At 46.7% G+C, this 20,695-nt stretch overlaps 1 protein-coding gene across 2 annotated transcripts in view; it reads left to right on the forward strand.

Moving 5' to 3' along the window:
• Positions 1–20,695, forward strand: part of SHISAL1 (shisa like 1) — a 163,470-nt gene that overhangs the window by 132,218 nt on the left and 10,557 nt on the right. The window contains exon 4 of one of the 2 annotated variants that reach the window (XM_088478377.1): positions 9,909–10,196. In XM_088478377.1, coding sequence (XP_088334503.1) covers positions 9,909–10,196 — 288 coding nt within the window. Of the gene's footprint in view, positions 1–9,908; positions 10,201–20,695 lie in introns of those variants that run through there. The other variant, XM_088478376.1, reaches the window with a different exon arrangement.

The raw sequence follows: 20,695 nt of genomic DNA on the forward strand, positions 1-20,695 counted from the left end.
TTTCTAAGACTGACGCATGGAGTCTGTAAAGGTGAAAACTTCGCCACCAGTTACTGCTTATTGCCACCTGTGGACCAAACCTGCAATTCGTTTCAACATTTCAGTTTTTCCTCCAAAAAGGACTGGTTATTAGATCCTATTATCTACCAATATAGAAAAAATGCCCCTAGAAAAAGCATCCCACTGAAAGTAGTCTTCCAGGTCCAAAGGTCTGGCTCCATGGTAAAGGCTTGAAAAGTGTTTTTGTACTTAATTGATGCTTGTACCACCTAAAACAAGGGGTGGCTATTCAAATGAACCGTTCGCTGTTTGCGGTCTGTTCACGCCTCTAGGTCTGAACGAGCGAACAAAACTTGCGTTCGTTTTTTTGAAAAATACGCCCCCTGGCCGCTCGCATCCTACGTCATGTCCGCTATTTATTAAATTAATCGAGTACATCGAACAGGGTAAGAGTTGCTCGCTATTCTTGTGGTTGGTTTTTGCTACCACAATTTTGCGAGCAGTTCTGGCTATAAAATAACCCAGTGACGTGGTCAATGACGCTGCTGTTTTAAATATGCACACCCATAAAACGCCCGTTTTGACCTTTAAGCACGCCTGCAATCGGATCTCCACTCCCCGTTTTCAAGCACCTTCCCCTGTTACCACCCACATACGCCTCATTCTGTCACTCAAAACAGCAGGCATTCGCTATTTTGCGAGCACACGATTTTCGGCCGCACTGAGTGGTTCGCGCATGCGTATTTCGATCCGTACGCATGCGCAGTTGGGCAAACATCGCTCGGAGCGAACGAGCAGCCACTTGCGTCCGGCTCTGAATCAGGGCCAAAGTCTCTAAAAATATGCAGAATGTTATTTTCTTCATGGCAGCCATTATTTTGGGGGGAAATATATATGAGTTGTAAATCCTGCAAAATAAAAAAACTGCTAAATTTTCAAGGGGCCGCTAAAGTTCCTAGGTATAGATTTCCTCCCCTGCTTGTCGCTCTGCACCCCACTTCCTGCTCAGAGAGGAAGGGGACACTAGAGTTCCTAGGTAAGGATTTCATCCCCTGCTTGTCGCTCTGCACCCCACTACCTGCTCAGAGAGAAAGGGAACACTAGAGTTCCTAGGTAAGAATTTCCTACCCTGCTTGTCGCTCTGTGCCCCACATCCTCCTCAGATAGGAAGGGGACACTAGAGTTCCTAGGTAGGGATTTCCTCCCCTGCTTGTCGCTCTGCGCCCCACTTCCTTCTCAGAGAGAAAGGGAACACTAGAGTTCCTAGGTAAGAATTTCCTCCCCTGCTTGTCACTCTGCGCCCCACTTCCTTCTCAGATAGGAAGGGGACACTAGAGTTCCTAGGTAAGGATTTCCTCCCCTGCTTGTCGCTCTGCGCCCCACTTCCTTCTCAGAGAGGAAGGGAAACTAGAGTTCCTAGGTAGGGATTTCCTCCCCTGCTTGTCACTCTGCGCACCACTACCTGCTCAAAGAGGAAGGGGACACAAGAGTTCTGAATTAAACCATTACAGTTTTAGTGGTCATACAGCAGGAAGCTTTATGAGAAGACCGCAGAGAGGAGAAGAACTCTAGTACAACATGGGTGGCAGCTATTAAGGGCCCGGCAGCTGGTAGTTACACCCTTGGCTGAAAGCAGTAAATAAGGTCTCAGCCAAACCTATCTTGCAGAAACCATACCACACAATTTCTGCACCACCAGGCCGTGCTTCTGCTTTCTCCAAAGTGTACATGAATAACAAGACCCTGTACGGTAGCATGTTGAATAATAATTGATCTTTGACAATATCGAAGCAAGTCTGGTTTCCTTCTGACAGTTCTGTTACTGACACTTCTAGAAATGACAGTATTGATGAATAAACCATTTTCTCCAGTTTGGCTGAGATGAACTGTGGGCACTGTGTCGCGCCCCCCCCTCCACACCTCTATAATTCTTAGTATATGAGGATATTTGATCCACTCAAGCCAGTTCTACTTATTTTTATAAGCGGTTGGAAATTTGGAGACAAGATTCTATCGTTGCCAAACACTCGTTTTTATTTCATAACCAGCTATTGTCCATACCACAGATGAATTCCGGAGAAAGCTGCTAAATTTGCATGAAGACGATACAGCCTGTGAGAGCTTACAGTATAGGTGAAAGAGGTTAAACCTCAGAGGCAAACTTACTGTCTGCCATCGACCATCAAAAGTTATCAAACATCGATGGTTAACTACCGATGGTTCTTTGTCATCGAGTTCAGAGCAGAACCCGATGCTTTTATTCTTTTTTTTCATCCGCTTAGAGTTTAGCCCCGCCCAATGGCGCCCACTAAACCCAGCTCCCTATTTTGATTGATCCGCGGCCTTCCGTGCCCCCCCAGCAGTGTTGCAAACCATCGATGGTTCACCATAGATGTTTTAGTGCCATTGATGGTAATCACCGATGGAAGCATCGATAGTTACCATCGATAGATAGCCCACCGAGGACCATTCCTACCCTCTAGGAGGGGGGCAGCCAGCTCAGTACAGCAGGGGGCATGGCAGTGCAATCGTGTAATCACCGCTATACATTGCTGAAATTGCTAGTAGACACCCAGATAAAGGGGATTGAGTTTCAGGGGAACAGCACTGGACAAATCTTGGATGCAGGAGTGGGAGGAGGTAATCAGCAAGGAGGCAGGAAGTGCAGAGAGGGAGTGTAGTAGGTAGAAGGGGAGGAGAGATTAAGGGGTCTAGGCCCTCATTCAGAGCCACTCGCAAACAGCAGTACGCTCGTTGCGTTCCGATGTTGAATAACCGCGCATGCGTCGGTGTAACAGTGCGCATGTGCGTACGGCAGATTGCGAGTTTTTTTGGTCTCGTTCATCAAATAGCGTACAGGAAGTGACATGTCAATTGTGATTGACAGAACAGGGCGTTTTTGGGTGTTGACGGGGGTGGAGATGGAAAAACGCAGGCGTGGCGAGGCGTTTTTGGGGCGTACATACATTAGCAAATGCGAGCGTAAAATGTGTTCGGACCGACTCATACGTCACTGGATGATCCTCTTTCCCTTCAAAATGCTCGCACAGCTTAGGGTCTGGATTACTCGACCACATTGGCGATGGCCTTCTCCTCCGTCCCGGGACTCCACGATGTTGTTGCGATTAATCGCGGGAGGGCTGAAAAGCAATTAGTGTTGGATTGAAAACCGGCTTGGTATGTGTTTTGAAATCAGTTTTTTCGATATCACAAAACCGTACGCAGGTGGAAATCAGAGCTGCTAATGTCAGGATGACACAATCAATTTGCGTACATTTGTGGGGGTTTATTTTGCCCTCAATTTGGTGGTTAGGGCCTATTGTAACAATAATGTCATCATGTTTTAATTTTCGCACCATTTTATTTTTGCCTCTTGAATTTGCCTCGTTATATGATTTTTTAAACGTTCCTTAAAGAGCCCATTTTTTTTTTTTTTTTTTCCCCAGTTTTTGCCTTTTGGTCCAGGATTAAATGTAACCCATTTGTACAATAATTTCACAATCCAATGTCAGATTTTTTGTTTCAATTTATTGCTCAAACAAAAAAAAAAAAAAATTAAAAAAAAAAAAAAAATACACAATAGGACAGACATGAAAACATGCACATGCAGATATGACTACAATGACTCAATAGGACAGACATGAAAACATGCACACGCAGTTAGGGCCCACAAGATAAACTTGAAAACCACAGTCCAGAACACTTACTTTCCGCAATCTGCATGCGAAAGCACGCCAGCAAGCGGGGCGTCCGCCGGTGCAGGTCCGGCCACCTGCGCTCCAGCTGGCCAATATGTCGGCGTGAGCCGAAGGAGCGCAGGCGTCGACGTACCTCCGCATATGCGGAACGCTTGCGCCTATTGGAGATGGGTGGAGGCTGACTGGTGATCCTCCTGTCCATCACCTCCGTCAGCACCAGCAGTTCGCGCCTGGTGAATGCGGCGGATCTCATGATGGCAATGGTGTTTTTGTGACAAAATATTTTTAATAAAGCACCACAAAAAAATTTGATTGGCTAATGTATTTGGGAAATTAACAGGACAAATTCTATTGGTTAGTGTATGAGTCATGTGTTCGACAGGGCCACAAATCTCTTGAGAGTTATGATAGGCTTGATGCAGTGACATGCGTAAGCAAATTTAAATAAAGAAATGAACCACAGAAAAATTGTGGGGAGACAAACAAATAGAACAATTGTTTAATTGGGGCTAACATGTCTTTGGAACAATAAAAGCGAAGGTTTCAGCCGTACGTATTCTGCGAGCAAATACAAACACGGACAAGATTAAAGTTTATTGCATTGTGTTGAAAAAAAAAAAACAATTAAGCTAATTGATACATTGATTGGCATGATACGAGTGAGGGAGGTAGGCCGAAAAAACGAGCAGGTAATCGGAATCTGACAGTCCCACTTCCGGTTTGTACTTGTGCGTGCGTTCCCTTCAAGCCATTTCGGGGATGTACGCTCGCTATTTGGCACGCTCGTTAGTCAGAGGAGGGGTCGCCTGAGTTTGGGGCGGATTTTTAGCTGCGTAGGAAAAAACGAGCGAGTGCTTGAATTTAAATATTTTTTTGCGTACCGCGAACGTGCGTATGCCCACTTGCGAGTGGGTCTGAATGAGGGCCCTAGTTACTAAGCAGTGTTAGGAGACAGAATGAAAAGTGATAAGAAAGTGATAAGGTGCCAGCCAATCAGCTCCCAACTGCCTTCTCACAGGCTGTGTTTGAAAAATGACAGTTGGGAGCTGATTGGCTGGCACCTTATCACTTTCTTATCACTTTTCACTAGAGATGAGCGGTTCGGATTCCGTGGAATCCGAACCGCTCCGAACATTCGGGATCCGAGTCCACCCGAACTCTGTTCGGGTGTTCACCGCCTGACTCGGATCCCCGTTCGGGGCCGAACGGCAGCCGCCTGATGTCGGATTCTCACTAGAGAATCCGACATCAGGGCTGCTATTGTGTAGGGCAGAGCGCTGTGATAGCGATCTGCCCTACACAGACACAAACACACAGACTCTCATTGGCTGCTGCACGGAGGGAGCCGGCTGGAGCTCACACATGAGCTCTGTCTTCCGGCTCCCTCCTCAGCATGTGACAGCAGAGCGGACGGCGCGGGAGCGGGGATTCAGGTAAGTTTTAATTTTTTTTTTTTACTTGTGCAAGGGCCGGGGGAGCTATTGGGGGGGGGTCTGCTACTGGGGGGGTCTGCTACTGGGGGTGTGGGGGGGCCATACTACTGGGGGGGCCTGCTACTGGGGGGGGGCTATACTACTGGGGGGTCTGCTACTGCTGGGGGCTATACTACTGGGGGGGTCTGCTACTGGGGGGGGTCTGCTACTGGGGGTCCATACTACTGAGGGGCCTGCTACTGGGGGGGCTATACTACTGGGGGGGGGGTCTGCTACTGGGGGGGCCATACTACTGAGGGGCCTGCTACTGGGGGGGCCATACTACTGGGGGGGCATACTACTGGGGGGGCCATACTACAGGGGGGGCCATACTACAGGGGTGGCTACTACTGTGGCAGCCTACTACTGGGGGGGGCTGCTACTGGGGCAGCCTACTACTGGGGGGGGCCATACTACTGGGGGGGCCATACTACTGGGGGGGCCATACTACTGGAGGGGCTGCTAATGGGGGGGCATACTACTGGGGGGCCTGCTAATGGGGGGCATACTACTGGGTGGCATGCTAATGGGGGGAATACTACTGGGGGGGCCTGCTAATGGGGGGCATACTACTGGGGGGCATTCTACTGGGGGCACTGCATAGGGGACCCTACTACTAAGGGGACTGCATAGGAGGCAACACTGCTGGGGGCATTGTGTAAGGGACACTGCTACTGTGGGCATTGTGTAAAAGGGGCACTACTGTGGGCATTGTGTAAAAGGGGCACTACTGTGTGTCGTAACATAAATAAGAGACACTACTTTATGGTGTAATGTGAATCAGGCCCTATGTGCGGTGTAATGTGAATAAGATTGTGCACTGTGACTCCTTGGGCCGTAGCCCACTATGTAAACAAGTACTGTGATTCTGCTGGCCGTACCCTACTGGGTGGGTGCACTACTTTTCATTTCTGCCACTGCTGTGAGGCAATATGTCATAGATGTGCTTTATACTGTGGTGTCTGTGTCGTTGTGCCGCTGCTTTGTCGCTAAGTAACCAGTCAGCTCACTGCAACCTTTGGCCAATAATGTTGAAAACAATATTATAAGCTGTGATATGGTCTAAATTGACTGGAAATTAATGTTATTGAGGTTAATAATACTCTAGGAAGAAAAAAAAGACCAATTTATGTGATTTTAGCTTTTTTTGTCAATTTTTGTAAAAAAATCCAAATCCAAAGCCAGTCACCGCAGCTTGGCAAATCCAAATCCAAAGCCGGACGACGAATTAGAACCAAATCCAAATCCGGCAAAAATGGTCCGGCGCACATCCCTACTTTTCACTCTGTCTCCTAACACTGCTTAGTAACTAGACCCCTGAGTGTTTTGTAAGTGAGGGTAAGTAGCAAAGGGCCCCATTTATCAACGAAGGTAAACACCAATTTTTAATTTAGTACCACTCTTGTACAAACGAAAAATCCACTGGTATTTACCAATATTTACCCTTCCGGCGAGGTCCTCTGCTGGGTTGCGTTGTGTAATGCGCATGCGCGATGGCCTGTCTGTTCATGTGCAAACATGAGGACCTGGCAGTGCGTGGAAGGCTTAGTTGAAGCCGGAATGGCAGCACCGGGTCCCCATTGCCGGCAATAGGGACCACATCGCTCTCGCCATCTAAAGATGGGGAGAGCAATGCCGTTAAATCCAGAAAAGAAGTCATAACCCCTTTAAGCGAGCGATAGAGGGGTTATGCTTCTATTATAAATTGGGCCCTTAATCTGTGTTCTGTAGGGAAAGAGGAGCCAGTGATGGGGATCCAGTAAAGGAGAGATGAAATCAGAACGACATGATAGGAAGGTGAAATGAGCAGCTGCATTGAGGACAGATTGAAGAGGGAAGAGGCGGGAGAGAGAGGAAGACCATGTTACAATTGCTCAGGTGGGAGATGACATGGGCATGTGGTATGTGTGTATGTACATGTGGTAAGACAGTGTGCCCGCTAGGCTGTTTCAGCAGTTTGCTGCTCTCTGCCCGATTTTAAAATTACAAAATGCGCCCTGCCCTCAGCCGTCCCCACCCGCTGGCCGCAGTGTTGCGGTTTAGCGATCACGGTCAGTGTATAGATGCCGTGCCCAGTGTTAGTAACTCTCAGAGTCAGATGTCTAATACCTGTTTTATACCAAAGTTCCGGGTCCAAATCCGGATCAGACCCAGAACTAACCCCTTTCTGACTGCGGCGCCGAACCAGGATATTCCCGAATCAGCGCCATTCACACCGGAGCCGGGTCTGCAGTGATCCGGCTCTTCTGAAACTGCAGTGGACGCTTGGAGATGATGTCATCTCCAAGTGCCACTGAAGCCGGCCGATTGGGCAGCATGTGGCACGATCCAGGTCATCGTTTAAACTGCAAGGTGGCACGGGAACGACCCGTGGCCAACCCAGCGAAATACCCGAGTTGAATCCCTGGATGTGCATCAACATGGGATTTTTACGTTGGTGTAAAATGGGCATAAGTAATAACTCTCTTTTAACCATACTGCTTTATAAACCAATGGTATAAACTAACATATCACTTGGTTTCCAGGGCAACCCCTACTATAGAAATTATAGAACCAATGCTTCTGCAATGGGGCAAAGTCCATTTTTTTAGTCTATTTGTGACACATTGTGGTATTATTATTATTCCTGCCGTTATTCCCTAGCAGTTATTTTCATGATCTTTGCTGTAACATTTATGTAAGAACTAGACTGAATAGCTCTGATTATGACGGTGTTATTTATACCCCAAATGTCATTAATAAGCTGTATTGCAATGTTATTACTCTGATCATGGGGCTGTGTATTAGTGTATTAAGGATATTACAATTAAGCTTGCTTCCCAATTACTTGTAATAAAAGCCAACCGTGTGAGGTAGCAACATAAGATCACTTAATTGAGGTCATTGATAATTGCTGATGTATTCCATTTTATATTATAAATTAAAGCCGTCTATATATAGCATAAACTTGTTCTTTTGATTATTTTTAAGATTTCAAAGTAATATTAAGTGCCAAAAATGGGTAAAACATATTTCTCTTTTTATCAGATACTGATTGATACACTGAAACTAATTAGCTTTTTCTGTTGTGATAACTAAATACTAAATACCTTGTAACAACCTTTATGTTTCATTTAACTATTATTGTTTGATAAACAGTAAATAATAATTAATTGTATTATGGTTAGCAATAACTTTAAGCAAGTTTATCTTCAGGTGTTGTTCAATTAATCAATGAACCTAACAGCTATTTATTGGATGAAGTTTAAATTCCGATTTCTGTATGTCAAAACTGTATGTCTCAGATGAAATCACCATTGTGGGGAAACACGTCAGCCCCGGACTGGGGTACACTAGAGAGGGGGACCCCTTTATTGGGGGGTCCCACCTCCACAGGATTCTCCGGTCTGGGCTAACTAGCTGGGGGGGGGCGATTGATCGGAATCGGTATGTAATATCGCCGGCCACAGGGCCGGCAGTTCGATTCCCGGCAGCGTCAGGCTGACAGTGGCACAGATCCCGGCAGCGGCAGCCCGACAGAGCTGGAAATCCCGATCGTCCCCAGGTAAGTATGAACTAACCTAACCTACCCCTAACCCTCCCTTAGAGGTGCCTAATCCTAATCCCCCCTCTAAGTGCCTAAACCTAACCCCCCTTCCCCTCTGCCTAAACCTAAGTCCCCTGGGGGGGTGCCCAACCCTAACCTCCCCCCGGGGGTGCCTAACCCTAACCCTCCCTCTCCCTAGCCTACCCCTACCCTCCCGTGGGGGTGCCTAACCCTAAGTCTCGCCCGTGAGCCCTAAACCTAACCCTCCCCCCCCGCGGCTGTCCGCTCGCGGCGCCCGGCGTCGGTGAAATGAGCGGCATCTAGACGCCGGTCATTTCACCCTCGCCAGGATATGACAGTCGGGGAGCCGACTGTCGGTATAATGTCAGCCGGCTTCCCGATTGCATCCCGATTGATCTTGCCAGGAGGATCCCGTCAAGTGTGTCCCCTGGAGCCTAAAAAAAAGAGCAGCGCCCAACATAATCTATATATCTTACAATTTGGACTCCTGCTCACATTTATTATTGGTGCGTCTATTTTAATTTGTTTGTAAACATTTTATATTACATCTATTACATAATATGTCAGTAAAACGTAGTTGTTCTCAGTAATTGGCAGTAAAATCCACAATTTGGCACCCCTCTTAGGAGCAGGGCACAGCCCTAGAAATAACATGCATTTTCTGCCTTATAGTTGAAGGTTACATACTTCATGGTTTTCATAGTATTTCTCCCCTTCCATAAAATTCGCATTTTATGAGCTATCAAAGTAATGACCCCTTTGGAGCGGAATTCCTCTGGTTACGCCTGTTAAGCAGGAACTTTTGTTTTCCCTCTGAAGTTAAAGTGGTTTATGATTCACTTCCACATGTGTGAAACAAATCAAAAATCCTGACTGTTGGTGCAAAGGGACAGTACCCTAAAGTAAAAAATATTGTGCCTTACTCAGGAACGTTAACAGCTACAGTATGTTGAAGGACTTGTAGGGGTATATTTACTAAAGTGCAGGTTTTTAGTGGAGATGTTGCCCATAGCAACCAATCAGATTCTAGCTATTATCTTCTATAAGGTGCTAGATACATGTTAAGTAGAATCTGATTGGTTGCTATGGGCAACATCAACATTTTTTTTTTTTCTGTTAAAATACTCACTGGCACATTTATCTTTGTGATACTTTTCATTCTTTCATGTGTGTGTTTTGTATTTACTGCAGCAACTACAGTGCACTGGTCGGAGTCTGGGTCTATGGATTTTTCGTGGTGGTCCTGCTGGTTCTGGATCTGATGTATTATTCAGCAATGAACTATGACTTCTGCAAGATGTATCTGGCGAGGTGGGGCGTCCAAGGCAAATGGATGAGGCAAGGACAGAGCCAGTGGGTTAAGGCGACACAGGAGCCTTGCCAAGCACAGACTCACCCTCAGATGTCCCATGCTGTACACACTTTAAAGGGAGATACTGTTAGTCCAACACTGATGTCCTTTCAGACTTCAACCGCCTGGTAAGATGATAGATACCGTATGCTTTCTGTTTGTGCCATGGTGTCTAAATACAATTTCTACTGCACCAACTAGAACCATTGGCGCGCATCCAGTAAAATAATTGTTATTAAATGACCTGATTTCGGTAAGTACTGTACATTCACCTGTGGTCATGAATGAGAACCAACTGCCAATGGTCAGCAGGGAATCAAACCATATTTGTTTCCTGTCATATTTGTCTTATGTCCATAAAAGGGCAGAAGTCTTAAGGAGGTATCACACGAGTGGTTTGTCTGCTGTGTCTTTTACACAATGTTTTTTTTTTTCTTTTTAAAGATGCTTTCTTATTGATATTGGTAGGTTTTATCATGTATACCTCAATGAGATGTCCTGCTTTTAAAAAGGTTGGACAACCCCTGCACAACCACACTCCCGTTCCACCACCTCCCCTGCACATCCATGCTGCAACTCTCTTGTTCCTCCACCTCCCCTGCACATTCATGCTACTACTCTCCCGTTCCTCCACCTCCCCTGCACATTCATGCTATGACTCTCCCATACCACCACATCCCCTGCACATACTGTACATGCTATGACTCTCCTACTCATAGCCATATACAGATTAGGGACCCAAGGAAAGTTAGCTTGTGTGCAACCTGGCGCTGCTGCAGCAGAGACAAAGAGTGGTATCATGGTTTTCTAGTAGACTGGTTCCATGCACATGGCTAACAACAATATACAGGTAACTGTGCCATTTAAGCAATATTTAATTGGTATGAAGGGACATAGGGCCTTATTCAGACCCGATCGCAAGCGCTGAGCGCTTGTACCCAGGTCGATGTTTGCCCACTGGGCATGCGCACGTTGGAGCCGGCTCCAACGTGCGCATGCGCGAGACCTGGCTAGCGACGGGTGCTCCGTCACTCCGGGTCTCGCACCAAAGTGGGCGAGCTGTCGATGGGGATTGACAGCTCGCCCCGTTTGGTAGGCGGGCAGGGGGGGGTGGCTGGCCAAACGGAGGCGTTCCCGAAGGAACGCCTGCCGTTTGGGGGCGGCCCCACTGACATCACCATTGAAAATTTATACTGGGTAAATTACAACTACTGCTATACTAAGAGCAATTTATCTAAAGGAAGTTAGGAATGTATTGTGAATCTGTGTTGGCCTCCCCCCTTCTCACAAATTGTTTATCTTAGACTTTATTGCATCCCAATTTAGTGTGGGTTAGAGCTTTCGGGGTGGGGTCCCAATCAGTGAGCACAGAGACACATGTTTGTAACTTTAGATATTACTGCTCACTCAGGCTGCATAGCCGGTGGCTGCCATAGTCTGTGTTCAGATTCAAAGTGTTAGATTATAAGTGTAATTACAATTTGATCACTAAGTGGGAGTTACGCCGGAGGAAAACTGGAGGAAAACTGAGGGAAAAGAAACTCAAAACCAGAACACTTTCTAAACAACAAGCAACTTACTTATGTGAATTAACAAAATCACCATCTTCTGCTGTATGCATATCCAGGAAACTCCTTACTGCACTCACTGCTTGGACATTGCAGATACTCCCCTATCTGTGTGCTGCTCTTGTTGATTGATCTTTGTTGATCAGAACACTTCAGACTGGATCAGCTCTGTACATTGTAATTTTGTCCTCATTCAATTTGTATTGCCTTTTCCAATTGTGTCCCATCTATCCACTTTAATCATTTGTTTATAAACTAATTCCTGCACCCACTACTCACGCACCTCTCCTTTATATATCACTTTTGGAGCTGCGCTCATACATTAGCAGCACTGTTCCATGTATTTTTGAACATTTAACAACTTTAATCCACACTGACTCTATATCTCACAGCCTCCACTCCAGTTTACATCTCAATTATTACCTTGTCCACAGCATGAACACCCTTACTTCACACAACCCCCATATTCTATGTCCACATAATCCTCTACTTTATCCATCCCTCTCTTCCCCCTCCTGTTTCCTCCACTTGCTGTTCTTCCTTTTTTTCTCTCATCAGTCTGCTTCCAACCCTCTGCTTCTTTCCCCCACCTCTCCTATACCTCCACTCTCAACCACCTCCCTCCATGGTCTTGTTACCCCACTACTAAGCCCCATTCCCTCATCGTTCTGTCTGTCACCTCCAGGGCTGCCAAGAGAAATTCTGGGCCCGGGTACTGCAACATCCTGTGGGACCACATCATGTATGGCTGCACCCATTTGTGAGTGGGTCTAGCATGTGAGATGCACCCACTCACAGGAGCATGGCATAGCACCCAGCAGCTGGAACTAAAGTAGTCTCTACTGTATTAGGATGGCGGGACAGTCCCATAATAGCTGCATTTCTTGTCAGGCTGTATATAGATGATAAAATGTAACACACAAATTAAAGTGCTTCTACTTTACTTTGTACATCTCTCATGTAAATAACACAAACAATCTATTTTCTATCATAGAGATAGATGTATGAAGGACTTAATTTTTACATAACATCAGGTCGTCTTATACACACACATTCCGCAGCACATATCCTAACCCACTGCTCCATGCTCCTTCTTCACTATCTACCCCTCTGTGTCGCCCCTGTCTGTCTGCACTTCCCCTTTAGAATGTAAGCTCTCACGAGCAGGGCCCTCTTCCCTCACGTGCTTCTCCTCCCCCTACTTATAGTATAATTTACTCCTAACTCCCCACAATGGCACCTAACACCTGGTTGCTCATGTCCTGCTGCTTGTGTTTTGCAGCTGAGTTTATAACCTTGTCCTTGTCCTGCATTGTTTTGTATTACTATTAACTGTTTTTCTTGTGTGCTCATTTATGTACTGTGTAAGGCGCTGCGGAACCTTTGTGGCGCCATATAAATAAAGGATAATAATAATAATAATGATGTCAGTGGGAGAGCTTCTGGCTCTAATAGGAGCTTGCGGCCACGAGACCCTACCACAAGGGTCTCGTCGCAACCTGGCCGCTCGCAATAGCTCTGGGTGGTCACCCACAGCTATGCGAGTGGCCAGGAGGCCGAACAAACAAAAAAAAACGCCCTGATTCAGAGCGAGCGCTCGTTCAGAGCATCCGTCTCTGAATCAGGCGCAGGGTTCCAATCCTGATCAGACCCGGAACTTCCCCGGCGCTGAGCCAGGATATTCCCGAGTCGGCGCCGTTCACACCAGACCCAGGTCTGCAGTGACCCGGCTTTTCCGGTGTTGAAGTGGACGTTTGGAGATGATGTAATCTCCCAGCGCCACTGAAGCCGGCCAATCAGGCCGGGATGCGGCGCGATCTGGGTCATCGTGACCCGGATCGCGCTGTTTACACTGCAGGGTGGCACGGGAATGACCCGTGGCCAACCCTGCAAAATACCCGAGTTGGATCCAGGTGAATCCATTTACACCGACAAAAATCCCAGGTTCATGCGCATTAACCCGGGATTTTTTGCTCGGTGTAAAAGGGGTGTAAGTTAGAAGCTGATTGGTTAGTGTTTTATCTCTCTCCAATCTTTGATAAATACCCCCCCTTGTAAGACCTTGTAAACCTGTAAAAAGTCAAAGTGGGGATGCTTCATTGTAAAGATCACACTGTATTTACCACAGCGTTATTAAAACACAATTATGCATAATGAAGATTGGGGGAGGGGAGCACGGTTTTCACTCGTAGCGCCAGGCAGCATAATAATACGGACCACCCTTGGCCACTACTGTAGAACTGATGGGTATATTTAGTACATTCACAGGCACTAATTGATGGCACTAACTTGGCATTGAGTTCAAGAAATGTTCACAGCATTACTGTCAGCCTGACATGGCCCAAGAATAACGACAGGACAATGAGTTACAGAATATAAAAGTAGGATTGTTCCTTTCCCAGTTGAATTCTGCTTAATGACACACACTTGAGCTGCGTGGAATGAAAGGGAGCATTTCGCATACATTCGGCAGCTGTATGACGGGTGTTCTCGCGCTTTGCATCTTGCTGCCATGACAGCGCCGCTCAGACAATAGCGTAACATTAGAAGTTTTCTACTTTACACGCCTGTAAAGAGAGGTGTAAGTAAAATGACCTTGAGTAAACTGGACTGTAATGGAACAAGGTTCTTTCAGCTGTTCCATTAAAATGAAAGCATTTCATAATGTAGTCACTTAAAAGCTCAGGGCGCTGAAAGGAGCTGAGGGCAGAAACGATAGTCGTGAGAATGGAGCCAATCGGTTCACTGAGGCGGAAAACGTGGCCTGTTCACGTGGCCAAGGTTGCTCTGTTAATTGATTAGCAACTATGTGACTGAAGAGCAGGATGATTCTATGAATAATACAATTTTGAAAATTATTTTAATAAACTCACGTGTTTTATAGGGATGGCGCCCGTCGTCCTGCTTTATCTCTCTGCTTGCGATTGTCTTTTCTTCACCTGTTGTTGGATAGCAGAGATTAGGGGGCTGATTCTTCGGGGGCCGATTTACTTTGTCTTAGTCGCGTCTGCAACTCTTTGCTAACGCCAGTATGAGCCCTGTGATTGTGCAAGGAATGAGACGCCCCAATCCCGCTTGGGGCGACTTTAGACACTACCATCGGGTGCACCACTGAAATTGCTCCAGCATCATGCTCTGTGCAGATTCTCTGTCAGTGTGTGGCCGCCAATGTAAGCGATTCAGCATCCAAGTTTGCAACCAGTTATGTGACACTCCCCTAACACGCCCATAACACCGCGCATTTCCATGTGTCTAAATATCACCACCTTCCAGTCACCGCCTAGGAACATCCCATACCTTTCCAATACATTTCTTATACTATGTGTCTAAATTGCCTACTGCCCCTCCGTGCAGTAATGTGGGACGCATGCTCTGTGCGACTGTTTATTGACTTAGACCATACTTACCTACTCACAGCCGCCTACTTACAATGTGAAATGTGCAGTCCGAGTGGCAGATGACGCGATTTACGCCGAATCGCGTCTTCGTAGCCATGCTCCCCGCTGTACAATGCCGGTAATCTCTGTATTGTATAGCGCGGTGTAATACACTGGTGTGATAAAGGTACAAATAATGTGGTGTCGGTACAGGTCATAGTTACCTTGGTAGGGTATTCTTCCTTTGACAGAAGCTTTTCCCTATGCCCTATCCCAGCAGAGAGGCAAGGTTCCCCCAGACAGACACAAAAAAAGGCATAAAATAATAAAACAGTTTATTCCATTCACCTATACTATTATGTATCAATGCCTGTTTCCCTATAGATTGTAAGCTTGCGAGCAGGGCCTTGCTACCTCTATGTCTGTCTGTTATTACCCAGTTCACTCCTCAATTACTGCTGTTTCTTTTTTGGTAAATAAGCCTTATTCAAAATGGCACTGGCTTCTCTGTCCTTTTTCAGAATGGCCTTGTGTTAATGGGACATCACAGGGGGCGTGGCCACGATGACGCAATCGCTCAACCATCCTTTCACACAGGCTCCTTCCCCACCCCAAATGTTGCGCCAAGCGCCTGCCCCTTCTCACCACTCCCTCTCTGCCAAACTGGCTGCCGCCTCCCATAGGGGGCAGTCAGAAAGTTGGTCTTGACCATTTTTGCCAATATCTACACTGCGTACAACCCTGGATCTCTAATGAAACTTTGCTATTAGCAGGCCTGGAATTTTTAGAACGGCCACACAGACCCAGTCCCAGTTGTTTGCGAAAGGTAACCAGGGACGTACTGCAAGGCCCTCACACCCTCCTTTAGTGAACACCAAGTAGGTAGGGGTCTTGGGTAAAATGAAACTGACGCTGTAAATTGCGCTGCCAAATCACAGAAAATCAGGGATTTTGACAATTCGCTGTCCATAGCATTTTCCCCAAGGTTTTATAGAGTTCAAGACAGGAACCACGGTCTGTAAACTGTTAGGTGGAATTACTACCTAGTGACCACTCGACTGCAATGAACAAAAAAAAAACATTTTCACAGCGTTAAAAGAAATCTGTTTGCTTTTTCCGTTCCCCGCTGAGGAATTTGCCGGTGCCAGAAACAGGTTTATAAGGCACAGTAGGGAGACAAAATAATTAGATGCTTGCATCAGAGAAAGTATTGATCAGTGATGTTGATTTGTGGTTGATCTTCGTATTGAACATTTTCTTCACAGAGGAAGTTAGAAGGATTCAGTTGCAGTATCGTCTGTACCGAATAACAGCAGCGTACATAATCTAGGACAGACTTGGGCAACCTGAAGCTCTGCAGCTGTGGTGGTGGAACTGCAAGTGCTTGAAGTTGGAGAACCAGAAGTTCCCGACAATTGATCTAAGACATTCTTACTCACACTGGGCCTGATTCAGACCCGCTCGCAAGGGCATAGCGCTCGGAAGCGGGTCGATGGCCGGGCTGTCGATGTTGATCGACAGCTCGCCCCGTTTTGTAGGCGGGGAGGGGGGGTGGCTGGACAAATGGAGGCATTCCCGAAGGAACGCCTTCCCTTTGTGGGCGGCCCTACTGACATCACTCGTGATGTCAGTAGTGAGCTTCCTGCTCTATTTGAGCAGGAAGCTCACTGGGGCTTGCGGGAACGAGACCCTACCACAAGGGTCTCGTCGCAAGCGCGATGGTCGCGACAATCGCGACCATCACCTGGCAGCTCGCAAAAGCTGTGGGTGGTCACTCACAGCTTAGCGAGCGGCAGGAGGCCGGGTAAAAAAAAAAAAGCGGCCACCTTGATTCAGAGCGAGCGCTCGCTTTTTGTGAGCACCTCTGAATCAGGCCCACTGTCTGCCAAGCCAGGTCGCTGTGATGTTTGCTTGGGTAGTCCTTGGGAACAGCGCCCCTGCTGGCCATATAGGAAAAGACAATTATCCTGGTCCTACATTCTTCATCACTTTCAGGTGACTTAAGCCAGTTATCCCTTTTTGATAGCTATCCCCACTAAGTTTTTAATTGATAGAATAAGATCTACAGGTGCTTTCATTGATTTCAGCTTGTAAAGTACCTGGCTTCCTGCAATTTATACACCCTGAGGGTGTTTTATCAGCTTTTTACAGTTTATTTTTTTAATTTTCCTGTTATATAATCATCCGGAATTGTCTATTTTTGTTGCTTTGTCAGGCAATGTCTGAAATGTGCCATTGCCTGCTCACACCCCCCCCCCACCTATTATTCCGACACTGTATATTAAAGACATAGCTGACAAAGATAACTCAGTAAAAAAAATTACCTTATAAACAAATGCTTAGAGACCCTTTCAGAAGGGCTTAGATTGGCTTCTTACACCCTTAGGGGGACATCACCCTAAATCTTACATCATATAGAGCCTGCATAGTTTCAGACCATCCCTCCAAGAGGTCCACCTGCTTCTTGGGTCACAGAGTTGAAGCATGTCTGCAGGGGAAGGGGGGATTGCAGACTATTCAGTCTCTCGCTAAGGGGGATGGATTACAGGGCAATAGGAAGGTTGGGGGGCGTAGAGAGGGGAATACTGGTTAAAGTGAAGAGTGGGGGAATTAAACTCCTGATTTGGGGGGCTCTGACAACAGGGACAATCAGAAGGACTGCACCACGTCATGCTGCCATGTATTAGGTACATATGTATCGTGTAATTCCCGAGGGGGTGCAGAAATCAGGAACCGTAATTAGCATCTAACTGAACCCAGCCCTCAGTTTCTTGGCCTTGTCCATTCAAAGTCCTGGCCACACCTCCTATGGAGACAGGCAAGGGTGCGTGGGATGACGCTTTGCCTAGGGTGCGTGGGATGACGCTTTGCCTAGGGTGCGTGGGATGACGCTTTGCCTAGGGTGCGTGGGATGACGCTTTGCCTAGGGTGCGTGGGATGACGCTTTGCCTAGGGTGCGTGGGATGACGCTTTGCCTAGGGTGCGTGGGATGACGCTTTGCCTAGGGTGCGTGGGTTGACGCTTTGCTAGGGTGCGTGGGATGACGCTTTGCCTAAGGTGCCCTGGCAATGGCCATCTGTGCCAAGACTTATTTACACTTATACCCCAAATACCCTGAGAACTGAGCTACTGGGGAAAGCCTAGGACCAGACATAAGTACCTGTGCAACAAGCATTTAAACTACACCAATGTGAAATGGGCACACAGACGCGTTTCACATTGTCTGATGACCCAAAACATAGGCCCTACCTCCCGTAAAGGTAAATGTTAGAAGTCTCAGAATATAAAACATAGGATTGCATATAGTGACTGTGACTTAATTTTGCAAAAGTAGCTATGGCGTGGCTCTCCCCTGTCCTGTTTAAGGCAGACAGTGACAGTGCGTGTGACAATGAATGGGTATTTGGGGTGATGGGGTAAGGGGTAGTCTAGTGTTAGGGAAAAGGGTGGGCTCTTTAAAAAATTTATAAAAAATATTTTTAATTTACGAGAATAACAGCAGGGAAAAAGGGTCATTTTAAGAATGAGCTTTCGTAATTCTTACAATGACTGTGCCTCCCAGATTCTGAAAACATAGCATGAGGTCACCCTGCCTCCACCGTTACATGGACAACATACCTCATACCATGTTTTAAGAATCTGGGAGGTACGGTCACTGCAAGAATTACGAAAACTCCTTCTTAAAACGACCCATTTTCCCCGCTGTTATTCTCGTAAATTAAAAATATTTTTTACTCTGCTCTGGTACCAAACAAATGTTCAATCTGTCCCCAGAACAAAAGTGACAGCCGTCAATCAGATGATTCTCAAAGACAGCTGGAAGGCCTTTTCATTTACAAAATGTTCTGCAATGCTATAAATACAGGTTTTATTCACCAGACGACAATCCGCCAGCTCTCGTAGTGACTTCCAGCTGAGAGTATCGATCTTGCTGCGTGAGGAAGGACAGGAGATGATCGCTGTATAAAGAATGGCGCAGATATAGCTTCAGGGCTAAGGGAACCGTCACGGACAGTCTTGTCCTCGTGGTAAAATATAAAAGAAGGTAATAAAGGTCAATTTACGAGCCACAGATGGTGTGGGCTCGCTGTTCTTCTCTTCGTGGGCCACAAAATAAATATCTCTGGAACAAATCAATGTGTAGAACAAAAATTGTCCCTATTTCGCTCCTATCTAGAGATTTTGTAACACGCAAGAAACCATGCTGCTAAAGAATCAATGTTGTACCACAAAATCAGTTTTACGAGTTACAGAATTGGTAACATTGTACTAGCGTAAAATGGATATTGTGTTACAAAACTGATCTGGTGTCGCTGTATTAATTTTGGATCACAAATGTTACGCTTTACACAATAATTCATTTTTACTGCAAAAAAAAAAATTCAAAGACAAATTGAACTAGACTGGTAACTTTGCACAATCCACGGCAATGTCAACTATAAATTATAACCAGATGCTGTTTATGACTACTTTATATTATAGTATATTACATCAAATGCAAACTGAGGCCCTCATTCAGAGCCGTACGCTCTGAGCAGAGCGCACCCTCTGAATGAGGGCCGGCCTCCATGAAAATGGAGCGTCCTTCTGGACGCTCGTATAGCTGTGGGTCACCACCCACAGGCTATACGAGCGTGCATTTTGATGGCCGCGATGGTCGAGACCATCGCGACCATCGAAATTGCGAGCCGGAGCCTGCGGTTGAGGTTTTCAACCGCAAGCTCCGGAGTGATTTTGGCTCTATCAGAGCCAAAATCACTCCCACTGACATCACTAGTGATGTCAGTGGGCCGGCTTTTGACGGGAGGCGTTCCCGTGGGAACGCCCCCGTCAGGGAGGCACGCCCCCGGCACGCCTACCAAAGGGGGCGTGCTGTCAATCAACATTGACAGCACGCCCCCTTTGATCGGACACAACGAGCGAAGGACTTTCCTTCGCTCGTCGCGTCTGGCGCATGCGCACGACAGAGCTCCCTCCGTCGTGCGCATGCTCAGTCCAGAACATCGACCCACTTGCGAGCGGACAGCCGCTCGCGAGTGGGTCTGAATCAGGCCCTGAGTACATAATATATACAAACCAGTCAAAATATTTTATTGCAAGCAGTCCCGGATTAGTGCAGAGGCCACTTAGGACCATGTCTGTACCGTCAGAATTTAGCAGCCTGTTTTCTTAAGTAAAATATACCTGGCAGAATAAAAAAATATGATTTCAATCAAGAATTTTCTTACTCACATTTAGGACCTCATTCAGAGTCGGTCGAAGCGGCTGCACGGTCGTACGGGAAAAGGGGCCAGATATGCAAATGATTCCCTCGCAAGTTGCGTCCCTAAGTTCGGATCGGTTACTGGCCGACCAAGGGGAGGGAGCGGTCGGATAACAAAAAATACGCCCCCTTCTCGTACGCATTACATGTCATCTCCGGGCATATAAGGATTAATCGCAAGCATCGGTTACCATCGGAACTGGTCGTAGAGCTTAAGGTTGACCATACCCTCTCTTAAGCTCTACGATCATGTCAGTGTAAAAACCTCCCATGTCACATGTGCCATGACGCTACTTTGCTAATTATGCACTCCCATAAACCGTATGCACTCCCATAAAACGCCGTTCGCATAATTAGGCACGCCTGCGTTCGGATCTCCACTCCCCCGTTTTCAAGTACCTTCCCCTGTTACCACCCAC

This window comes from Taudactylus pleione, unplaced genomic scaffold (assembly GCF_031769625.1).
Source record: "Taudactylus pleione unplaced genomic scaffold, aTauple2 ptg000212l, whole genome shotgun sequence".
NCBI lineage: Eukaryota > Metazoa > Chordata > Amphibia > Anura > Myobatrachidae > Taudactylus > Taudactylus pleione.